Below are 11869 nucleotides of genomic sequence, written 5' to 3' on the forward strand. Positions count from 1 at the left end.
TTCCTTTTTTGCCAGTCAGTTTAAAAATTCTCTCTAATCAAATAAAATTCCTTAAGCTTAAATTTTAAACATTTTGTATTGCTAAATACATGTTCAGTTTAGTCTGCTATTGTTTCTTTCCTATAGGTAAGAAGAGAAGTAAAAACTTAAAAGTAACTTTCTAGTTGAATGGTGCACTGGTTACCCACACAACAGGAACGATCAGCCAGGGTATCAACGAAGACATTCATTGGATATTTTGTGATGTTCATTTGAAATTCTGTCACATGAAGAGGTTTCTTGGAAACATTTCTGTCTGTGTTCTATAATGCTACCAAATGTTTCTGTATATTCTGTACCTTCTATGAAGGTATACAACCAACCTCAGCTCGAATTTCGGCATGTAAGGTTTGATTTAGCTGTAAAAGAGATCATGTAAAATACAGATATGTTACAACAGATTTTATGTGAAAATCAAGGGCAATATAATGTCAAGTATTTACAGTGATCTAGAAAAATAATACACACACCAGAATCAAGTAATATACCTTAAAACACGTACATCTCACCTTGACAACGCTAGCTTTGTGTCTTTCCAAGACCTGTAAAGTCTGAGCAGTATTGGCATCAACTACCAGCACCAGAGAATGACATCCATATGCAATCAAACCTTGCCAGCCCCTAGGAAAGCATGATCATCATCAAAGAACAAAAAGCACTTCACATCAAGAACGAGGCTCTTTTTTTATAAGTTGGTTGCAAGGTACTAGACACAAACATCAAACAGTGAAAATTATTTAATAACATAAAACTCAAAAGTATTATAAAATGCCATTGCTGCACTATCTGTTGAAACATTTGCTGATGGAAACCTACGCCACCACAAAGCATCTCTTTGTGTCCATCTATAAAAATAATCTTCTGTAGATTTAGGACTTCATATTGGGGTTCAGGAAAAGCATTCCCAAATTTTATATATAAGCACGCAGGTAAGCTATATATTTGAAATCATATGATTAATTGCATCTCTCTTTTTTTTATTTTATTGAGACAAAAAGGAGCATGTGAACAATGATACAGTAATTACAAAATCTGCTTAGGCCTGACTTCAGGAGAGGTTACTGCGGCCAGAGATGACAATTATAAAATGATGGTGGAGTTCAAGCAATGGGAACAAAGGAGAAAACCAAAGTTTTAAAGTATGAACTTCAGAGTACTTCAGCGTCCACTGCTTTGCAAGCTGACAAACCTAAACATTTCAAAAAAATTACTCGGTCCAGCTCTCAATTTCTCACCCTAAGATTCAGCAGCGTTAGGGTAATGCTTTACAGCACAGCTGGGTGAGCTCATTGTTCAGAGCAAGGAACACAAACCCCGAGGTATGTACTGGCTTTGCACATCAAGTCTCAAAAACAACAGAAAGGCAAACCAGAAGCTGCTCTGATCTGTACAGTTCGCAGCACCAACGAGACCTCTGCCCGGTGAGGCAGATGTCATTGCCATTCTCCCCTAGGGCCGCGGTTTCGCTCATGCCCGAGCCAGGCAGCAGCACCCCCGCCCGGCCCCGCGGCGAGGCCGGGCACGCAGCAGCTCGCACCGTGGCTAGTGGGACGGGGCTCGCCTCGGCCACAGCAGCACAAAACAAGACCCAAGTGCCTGCACTGGCCACCTCTGCCCCCGCCGCCCTGCTCGCCTGGCAGCTCCGGGCGCCGCTGGAGCCTCGGCACCGGGGCGTGGGGCTGTGCGAAGGGCCCGGCTACCAGCGCGGGCTGGCGGGCGGCGGCAGGAGGCAGAACCGGGGCAGGCAGCCGAGAGCGAAACCCAGCCCGCGGCTGAGGCGGAGGAGCCGCGGGGCGGCCCCGGGAGACGCCGCGGGGAGAGGCCGGGACCCCGCAGCCGCCCCCCTCCCCTCCCCGAGCCCGGCAGACCGCCCCCGCCGCGGCCCGGCCCCTCACCAGTCCGCCGCGCCCCTGTTCGGCGCGCTGAGGGCGCCCGTCAGGGTCCGCGCCGGCAGCTTGATGTTCACCGTGAAGCGCTGCATGGCGAGGCCGGGGAGCGCCGGGCCCGCCGGGGCAGCCCAAGCCCGGGCGGTCGGTGGCCGAGCAGCACCGCGGCCCTGCCAAGCGCCGCCGCGTAGGAAGCGCCGCCTCAGCGGTGCCGCCGGTCCGGCCCGCCGTGGTCCGCCGGGGCCCCGTGGCTCGGGAACGGCAGTTCCGGCGGCGGCCACGCCCGCAGCTGCTCGCTGGGCCTGCGCTAGGCCGCGGCGGCCCCCGCACGGCGGCGGCCCGTCGTCTGGGCCACCGGCCCAACGTGTCTGGCTTCCAGCCCGCCCCACGGTGCCTGCGGGCAGCGCCAGGACAGCCACCGGGGCCAGGGGACACGGGCTTTGGCTCGCTCGCTTTAAATCAGCAGTCGGGAGGGAAAACACGCCGTGGGGCTGCGGGAGGCCCCATCTGCCTTGGCTGAACAGCTCCAGGGAAACTCGTGCTTGATGTCGGCCTGGGACGGGGCACCCGTAACACCTTGCCGTGTAAAGGGCTCCCCGGCCATCTCCAGGTGCATGGGTGCCGCAGGAGCCTGTACTAGAACCAGAGAATTTAATTCACCATAGTAATTTCTGGTCCAAAGTTACCTCATAAACGCCAGAACTCAACAGCAATAGGCCTCAACGGTATTCACTGTGTTGCTGCAGCATCCCTCAATAGCAGCATAAAGCGCTTGCCTTGCACGATAAGGCACCAGGTCCTACCTAAAGCAACTCCTCCTCCAACCTGCTCCTCAGCTGCGGCTCACGCTTGGTAGTCATCCCAGCCTGACACACCCATGTGCGAGAACACCGCATTTGCACGGGCACACACCAGGCTGCAAAGCGCTGAAACATCCAGAACCTTCTTCTGTGCCACAGCATTAAGGTGGCCAGACTCAGGTAGCTCTGGGCACATTACTTGACATAACATGCACTGTTTGGGCATTTCTTTCTCTTCAAGATAGAGATGGCTAGTAATTGTTTATTTCTTATTTTTCGTAGTGAAAAAGATGCCACTAGATGGCCAAGGTCGGCAAGATTGTAACACCAGCTACGCGTTTTTGGGATGCCGCAGTGTCACTTTGTCACAGAAGAGGCAATAATGCTGTTTCACTCCCCCCCCCCCCCCCCCCCTTTCTTTTCTTTCTAATCACAAGTTCATTTGTGCAAGTGTGAATGAAAGAAACAACTTGCACCTGATATGCAAAAATCCCTTCTAAAGAAATCTGCTTTTGAAACAGTACATTGACCAATACCGCTTTAAGGTCACTTTAATATTGGAAGTTATTTCTCAAAACCTTCTCCTCCCAAATTATCTCTCTTTACTCTTAAAGCTTAAAAATCACTGGAGAAGTAAAGGGCTTTATTGTTCCTTTTTCTTTTGAGAACATTAATTTGAGAACATGATCTACACCTCCAGATATCAATTCTGTGGGAGCCTAAGCAGCCACCAGCATCATGACTTTTAATTATTTTTTGCTAATTCTGTTTTTTTACTCTGTCCTTGGACAACCTGCTGCTGCTCATGTTTTTGGATGGGTTTGGTTCTTTGCTTGCTTTGCTGGATTGGGATTTTCTGAGAAGGGTGCTTTGGAACTTTTTTTTTTTTTGCACAACAGAGCCTCTTCTTGACAGCTTTCTGTCCATTTTCTTGACATGAGAAAAGGGATAAATGAAATGCTTAAAGAAAATAGGTACTTTAAGGTAGTTGAAGATAAGGACAAAGGCACCAGAAAAAGGAACACAAAAGAGGAAATGGGGGCTGTGTCACCGAAGTGGATGAAAAATTAAGAATCTAAGTGTTTTTCAGGGTCAGATAGTGGGATGAAAGTCAGGGTGCATGCCACCAATACATGCTGAAGATTCGTCAGGGGGATAGAGAGGAGATGAGGAAGAGGTTTGTGAACAATGATAAGGATCATTGGAAGAGCTGAAAGGAACAGGAATGTTGTGAGATGTCAAAGAGAAAGAGGGGGGTGTGCTGGCTGAACTACAGGTGATTCCTGGGGTCCATCCATAGCTACTCACCAACACAAAGACTGATGCACAGTAAATGGATGTGAACTAAAACCAGAGATGCTAAGTGGTCCTTAACAGCGTGCCCTCTTTTACATCCTATTGTTAATTTAAATCGTTGCCACACAAGAATGCAAAATACATCAAGGCACTTAGTCCTCTCATTCATCTGTAAATGCAGCAATACACTTTTCCCTGCTATACATATAATAAATACCAAACTTAAAGCTGTTTAACTGCATATTCAGTAGTACTATTAAATCCACGAAAATCTCTGGGACTAGCAAATGTCCAAGGTATGATACCCAGTGGGAGAGACTTAATTCCAGACAGCTTGAGCTCCAGTTGTCCTCTGAAAGTACATATGGAGGATAAAGTTGTGGGTGATGATAAAAAACATTTGAATAAATTAATGATTAAATAAACAGTGATAATTATGATTTTACATAGCTTTTGGCTCATGATTCTAAATAATTGTTCTGTGAGTTTGAACAAAAAAAAGTGAGACCAAGGTAGAGTGCACAGTCTCCCTCTTTAAGGTTTCTCTTTTATATAATAATTACTGCAGGAATAATCCTGTGAAAGCTTCTGAGACTTCTTTTAATTACCAGGGTCTTACATTATTGCTCCAGAAGCTCTGGGATCCACCACTGAACCACAACGGTCTGAGACTCTGTACTGTTGCATTCCATTATACAAAACCAAGTTTGAAATCGGGATATGTCACCAACCTATATATTCTATGGGACAGGGTTATATTTGCCTTGCAAGCTATGTTGCTATTGCCTTAGTGTTATCATTTCTACTCTATGCATTTAAGGCTTCTTAAGTTCTCTCCTAGTTAAGTGTCCCTTGTTCAATGGGGTCTGACGATGAAAGCTATGAACAGAACTGGTGCCTTTCTCTCTTACCAGGACTCAAGCACAGAACATGAGACTTGTGCAGTTGTCCTTTGCCTTGTACAGCCTCACAGCTGTGTGTATACCTCACACACCCCCAGCTCCAGGCCATGTCCTCTACCCCCACAACTGGAACCTTCTCAAATGGCAGATAGCTCATCTGAAACAAGCTGCCCTTCTGCACCTGCTGCTTGAGATCACCAAGTGTAAAGGCAGATATGGTACAGCCGTGTCACGTCACAGACTCTGTGTTCAGGAAGGTAGTTCCCTTGAGAAGACATGTTCCCCATCACTTTACCTGTCCTGATACTGTGTTTTCTCAAGAAGATAACCGAGAGGTCTACATTTAGAATCAGCAAAGGATTAGGTCCTCTTTCAGTGAAGCACTCCAACAAAAAAGCATGAGCAATCACATCCTTACTCAGCAAAGCATGCTGTGCAGCAAAACACCTCAGGTATTTCTAAAGCTGCACTAAAGAAAGGGGATGGAAGCACCTCAAGGCATCCCGGAATGCAGGTGGAATTCAATGTGCCCTCCCTTGTTTTGAGTGTTAGTGTAAACAACTTTGTTATTTAGTATCAAGCAAGTGGCGGTTTTGGTTTTGTTTGGTGGGGGTTTTTTGTTTGGTTTTTTTTTGTTTTTTTTTCAAAGGGAATGTGTCTGAAGTCAAGACTCATTTAATCACAGCTTAACTTTGTAATCCTAATTGGAATCTTTGTATTTCATGTATTTTCAGAAAAAGATTAAATAAAAGGTATTGATGAAAAAGATTCTATTTCTGGGACTTCAGAGTTCTGCTAAAATTAACATAAAAATAAGTCATTATATGGATTTCAGAGTGTGAAATATTTGGTACCTAGAACCCTATCAGCTTTATGCAAGACCAGATGTTATTGAACAAAAGCTCAAATACTTGTCTCCCTTCCCTAATGCTTTCAGCTTAAAAGATCAAAAATTATCCAGAAACTGTCCTTCAAGTGAGCACCTGTGGTCCAATCCAGTTCCACTGAAACTGTTGGACCTGTAAATGTAAACTTTCAAGGGCAGTGGAGCAAACTATGAAAAGAGCCAGTTTCATTCCATTTCTTTCTGATTTCATCCTAGCTTCAAGTATCTGTGACTGCTCTAACACCATCACAGAGGGGCTCTGGCCTCTGTGTTTCCTTTTGTGTCCTTCCTTTGCAAACTGCTACTGATGAACATTCACCCACCTCCCTGAAACATGTTGCTATAACTGAGGTCACAGCTGGGGTAGATCTGCACTCTGCCATTTTTAAAGAGAATTTTCATTAAATTTTAACTGTTTGGGGTTTAGGTGTGATTTCAGGAAATCTTAGGGACAGCTGTTAAGAGAACAGTCCTCTGACCCGTGATGCTCCTCTTGTGTCTGGTAAAGGTGATGCTGGCAGCCTCTGTCAAGGTTTCTTTTAGCTGTTTTGGGGGCAGAAATCTCACCCCATGGGTGTCTGTTCTTAGTGTGCAGCTCAGGATGTGTCTGAGGAGATCTGGAACGAGAGTGAGCATCTGGTCAACATGGGAAGAGCATGCTGAGCAAAGGCCAGGATGAGCTTCCTACTGCTAGTGGTTCTATGTGACCCATGCTGCCTGTGGTTGATGAAGATCCTACGTGTAAAAGCAACAGCTTGTGTCCGCTCTCTCTTTTAAATGTGGATATGTGTATTTTCCTCTTTTGTCTGGCTTTGGTAGACTTTTATGAAGGGAAACTAAAAAACTATTTCGGAGCTGGAAACATAACAGTGTAATGATGCTATACCAAAATATTGGGGTGGCTTAATCCTCTGAATGAGGGATGAAATGAAACATAAAAGATTTAAAGCTTTTGTAAAAAGAAGAAAGGATTATTCTGTTACCTGGGCAACATCTCTTCTGAGTGTTGGCACCATGAAATAATTAACTGGAATAATCTTGAACAGGTAAATTACTTCTGCATCAACCTTGACTGTTATAATAGTTTGTTGAATACTTTGAAACACAGCACCAGAGAAGTCATTTAAAAAAAAAAAAAAAACAAAACCAAACAAAAACAAAACAACAAAAAACCCACAAAACCACAAAACAACAGAGAGAGCTAATTAATAGGATAGAGCTCAGTCTAGTTCTACCACAAATGTGCCGATCTCTAAATCATTCCACCTTATCTAGTGCTGACCAGTGTAGTCCCATGCATTAAATAGTACCCAGGGAGAGTGAGTTTATGTGAGTTTATTAGAATCTACATCTCTTTGCCTCATTTCCCAACAGTACAAGACAAGGAAGCACATTTTTTCTTCCACTTCTCTCTTGTCTGTTCAATTTATGAGGTCTTGAGACAGGGTTTGTCTGTTACTCTGCATTTGTACAGCATCTCATGTGCTCAGAACTCATGGAAGTTCTCAGTTAAATTGCAGCGTAGAAGCCCTACATGAAAATATCAAGGCAAAAAAGTGTACCCATCAATCCTGTTATATCCTGCACACCAACTGTGAAAATTCCCTTGAGAAATCCATCAGATAAACAGATAGATCTGAAATATGGGTGTAATCACTCATAGACACAAAGAAGGAATGAGGATGCTAATCCCAGACATTCACATCCAATGACCATTTGATTTATTTGGACTTCAAAAATTATTTTTTTCCTAAGAAGGGAAATTAAAAATTCCACTAACATAGCCCTGAGCTTTTTTAGTGGTGACTATTGCTAAAGTTCAGACACTGGCTCTTGTGCACACATATGGGCTGAAGGTAAGCATGGGAGTTTTGTGCCTGGAATGCCAGACTGTGCAATAAACATCCGTGCCAACAAATGATTAAAAGGAGAGAAGCTTGGAGTATTTCAGAGAAATCTGAGAAAGCATTTGTTTACTATTTTATTAGTTGTACTCAAAGTAATATTTTTTTGTAGCTAATAATTTATCAGCATCAGTGCATTTTAATATACAGGGCAAGAGTAACAGTGATGTGAAGTTGGGATTTGAAATCTATGTGAAACAATGCAGCGTACTCAAGACTGATAAACCAGTCAGTGATCCTGACAACCCAATGTTCCATGACATAAATATTTAAGGGAGAAGAAATCTGTGAGAAGACATGCTTCATGAAAAAAATCAAGGAAAATGAAGTAAAGATTGATTTTAAGAGCCATCTGCAACTCCATGACTACAGCTAATAAAAATGTGAATGTAGTAATTTATTGGATTTTATAAAGTGTATACTGAGAAGTAAGAGTGTCTTTGTGTATATTGCATATTAAATGGATGGAAAAGTTTTAATGCCATTAATGTTTCGGGTTGTGTGTTTTTAAAAAAAAACTGAATTCAGATATTCAAATGTCCAAAACCCACAGTAACCATGTATATCCAGTAAAGTATCATTAATTTCTGCATGTAATATATCCTACACACCAATATTTAGATTGGATACAGCTCACAAATGATTCTTATGAGAGTATAAGCCTTCAGTTATTCTTATTTCATAATGTATAACATTTTCATCAAATGGTTTTCACATTCTTTGGAAAAATATATATTAGGATTTGTCTAATTCCAGTGTCCAGTGACGTTTGGCAGTTGATGCCAAGTATGGCCCTGCTTCCAGGATTTAGATGGAAGACATCCATGGAAAATCTCGATACAGTGCAGAATAACTGTGTGTAATTCAGTATGTGGCACTGCAAACTGCACATGGCAAGGAAACAAACAGCCTAGCGTATCAGCCACATGAACCGTGGTGATTACTTCGCCAGTGTCTCTCCTCCACAAAATGGGATGTGAATTCTGTGGTCTGGCCTGGTTTACTACCAATGATAGCGCGGAGCTCTGAGCCTCTTATAAACTCAAAGGGAAACTGGGGATGCTTAAAGCATGGCAAGATAATACGATATAAAGAATCAAATCAAAGGCCAAGATGGCCTGTGAAAGACAAAGTCCCTGTTTAAACACAGACGGCATTAGCAAGCAGACAGTAATATTAAAGTAAGGTTTTGTTTGACACATTTGAGAGGCCTCCAGTCCTCATGGCAGTGGCTTGGCTATCAGTTGTTACAATGGATGACCACTAGTACAGGTTATGGGGGTATTCCCACCAGTTCCTCTGAGAGGTATCAGGAGCTTTAGGTAGTAGTTTCTGATGAAGCATTACGTATTCAGTCTCAGTAGCAGCTTTGCAATTTCCCATTTTTTCCTAATAAAATAACTTTTCAGAGCCTTACAAAATGTTTTGCTGTGGGATTGGGGTTCTTTGGTGAACCTTAATGCTCTTTTTTGAATAACCCCCTGGAATATGCTCTGGTCTCTTTGATATATGGATGTATACTAGGTGGAGGACCAAAGCCTTGCAGGTAAATGAAAGCAAAAAATCGAAGTTCCAGAAAAATTCTGGAAATGCAATGCACAAAGTTTGCTTTCCTTCCTACTTGGCACAGTGATGACCTGTAACTTCTCTCTGGCTGTGCCATGATTTCTTTTTCCTCTGGAGTAATTATGAATTGATCACAGGCAGGAGGAAAAGATGCAGTTTTTGGAACACAGAGTGTAAGTGCATCAGAGTTCCTGGTCAAATTGATTTGGGATTTGCCACTCTTTCAGTCTAAATAAAGCAAAGACTGATCTCCTAGGAACCAGTCTGTAAGAATCAGAAAATCATGCAGCAGTCTGGCAGAACAAAATTATGGTCTATACAGTCTGTATATTGGCAGCAGAAAAAAATACCCAGATTTGTGACAGTCAGAGAGAAATTCTACAGAGTCATTGGAATCCAAATATTAAATAGAAGTGTTTAATAAATCAGCTTCTGAAGTTGGTTTCCTGATGATGCTTTACAGGCTCCTTCACAGGTTGTGGCCCTTGGGTGGGAAGGGGAAGGACACTGGCATATCCTGGAGGAAGGAGCAACAAATGGCCTTTGGTGTTGGTAAAGGATGAAAGAAGACCCTGGAAAAGGCTCTGAAAGCAAGCCAGCATGGGGAGCAGCCCAGAAGCATGGGTTGCAGGCTGTGGGAAGCTGTGCGGTTTGGGTGGCCCCCACCTCATCAGGTGAGACAGACTGGCCAGGGTCAAAGGCAGCTCTGCAGAAACACCACACGTGCTAGAAGTGGAAAGAAATGGAAGTCAATAGCAATTAGTGTAGATTAGAGTCTGGGAATGACGGCAAAGAGAAAAATACGTGGTCAGTGGAGTGAAGGCTGGTCACAAGGGCCTTTTCTTCCAGCAGGCTGACTCCTGCCATGGCTGGTTTTCACACTCAAAAGTGCTTTCTTATGTGGCATTAAGTTAATGAAAGAAACCGAGTGAGTCTTCGTACTATTTCTGTGGTGTGGTGTTACTGTTCAGATTTTAAAGAGCTTATGTAAAGGTTTCCCATAAGTACAATAATTATTTGACCTGACTTTGAAATAGTGCTAAAAAAGCAAGTTTTATGATCACTGGTAAAGGTAATGTAGAGGTAAAAGTCATAGAATCATAGAATCATTCAAGCTGGAAAAGACCTTTCAGATAAATCCTCACAAGACTCATCACATTTGACATATAAAGTGTCCGGTTCTTATAAATGTCTGCAGGGTAGAAAATGACTGAAATACTCTATTAATAGACAAATACCATGTATCTATAGATATGAAAATCATCCTCTGAAGAGTCCATTTAAAAAAACCCAAAACTCTGACATTGTAGTCGAGATCAGACCACTGCCTCACCAGCTGTGAGTAAAAGTTGCACCTTCACAGTCCTGTTTGAGCTGTATCTCTGGGTTTATATTCTGTGGCATCAGCAGTGTTCATCTGTTTTTCTCCTTTGGTTAAAGTAGTGGGGAGGGAGAGAGTTGTGTCTTTGCTTTATTGGTGATTTTCTAAAATGTTCACGTCCTTTTCTTTAAAGAAGATTCTTTAAAATGTAAAGTTGTTCTCCCAACATGCAGTGGATATCAGAGAAATAATAGCAGATCTTGTTTTAATTCATTCTACTGTATGCAAGAGACAGTTTCACTGGCTTCAGCCATGTGATAAATTGACTGTAAGGCCATCCATACTGTGGCAATATTCCCATACTTAATTTTATTTACCTTTCCATTTCTGACCTTTCTTTCTTCAGCACAGAAGAGAAACAAAGGCAGATTAAAATAATAAAAATAATTAAAAAAAAAAAACAAACCAAAAACCCCAAACCCAAACAAAACCCAAACCCACAAAACCAAAACAAACCAACCAAAAAAAAACCCACCAAACAACCAAAAAACCCCTAAACAGACCTTCAGGGGTTGGCTTGAAATTCTTTTTAGGAGATTTATCAGTTAAAGACATCTCATGCTTCAGAAGTATGATCTCTGTTCAGGTGGGAATTATGATGAAATGCAGGACTAAGAAATCTCTGAAATCTAGGATTTCTGGAAGGATACACACTGTTCTTCCATGCCTCATTAAGCTTGCCTGAAGTGACCCAGTCAGTGTTGAAAAGGTTCAGAAAAGATAAACTACCTGATGCGGTTTTTTTAAACTTCATTCATTGTAGGGTCATAGAGCAGAGCTGTAAGAAATGCATGTGGAAGATCAAATTTACAGGGCAATTTATACAGGAACGCAAAAATGTGTAGTGATTTTTTCACACAAGTAGTATTTGGAAGCATCTGACAACTCCTTTTTTAAGACAAACGTATGTGGAAATAACCTTTAAAAGCAACACTGCGTAAGGTAATTTAAGAAGGCAGATTTTTGCAGAGTAGAATGTGGCTGGGGAATTTAAAATCTATGGCATTAAGTGGGATTTTGTTACTCATGAAAATGATACCTCTACGTCTTTCTTGCAAAACATTTTTGGATTATTGCCTTGAAGCTGTGCCATAAAGGAGTCACTATATTCCTGTGCTGCAAATACTGGAGATTATTTCAGTTTACCATTGATTCTCCTCTCCAAAGCAGGATTCCCATGAGATCAGGAAGGAAGGGATATATTCCATT

At 42.6% G+C, this 11869-nt stretch overlaps 1 protein-coding gene across 2 annotated transcripts in view; it reads right to left on the reverse strand.

The window, feature by feature from the left end:
* Positions 1–6932, reverse strand: part of WDR11 (WD repeat domain 11) — a 50890-nt gene extending 43958 nt beyond the window's left edge. The window contains exons 1-2 of one of the 2 annotated variants that reach the window (XM_080402744.1): positions 1935–6932; positions 549–660 (exon numbers count right to left, since the gene is read on the reverse strand). In XM_080402744.1, the coding sequence (XP_080258870.1) occupies positions 549–660; positions 1935–2020 (198 nt within the window). In that variant the 5' untranslated portion in view covers positions 2021–6932. The remainder of the gene's footprint in view (positions 1–548; positions 661–1934) is intronic. The other variant, XM_080402745.1, reaches the window with a different exon arrangement.
* Between the last annotated feature and the right edge of the window lie 4937 nt (positions 6933–11869).

The sequence above is a fragment of the Falco punctatus genome (assembly GCF_963210335.1).
Source record: "Falco punctatus genome assembly, chromosome: 9".
In the NCBI taxonomy this organism is placed as follows: domain Eukaryota; kingdom Metazoa; phylum Chordata; class Aves; order Falconiformes; family Falconidae; genus Falco; species Falco punctatus.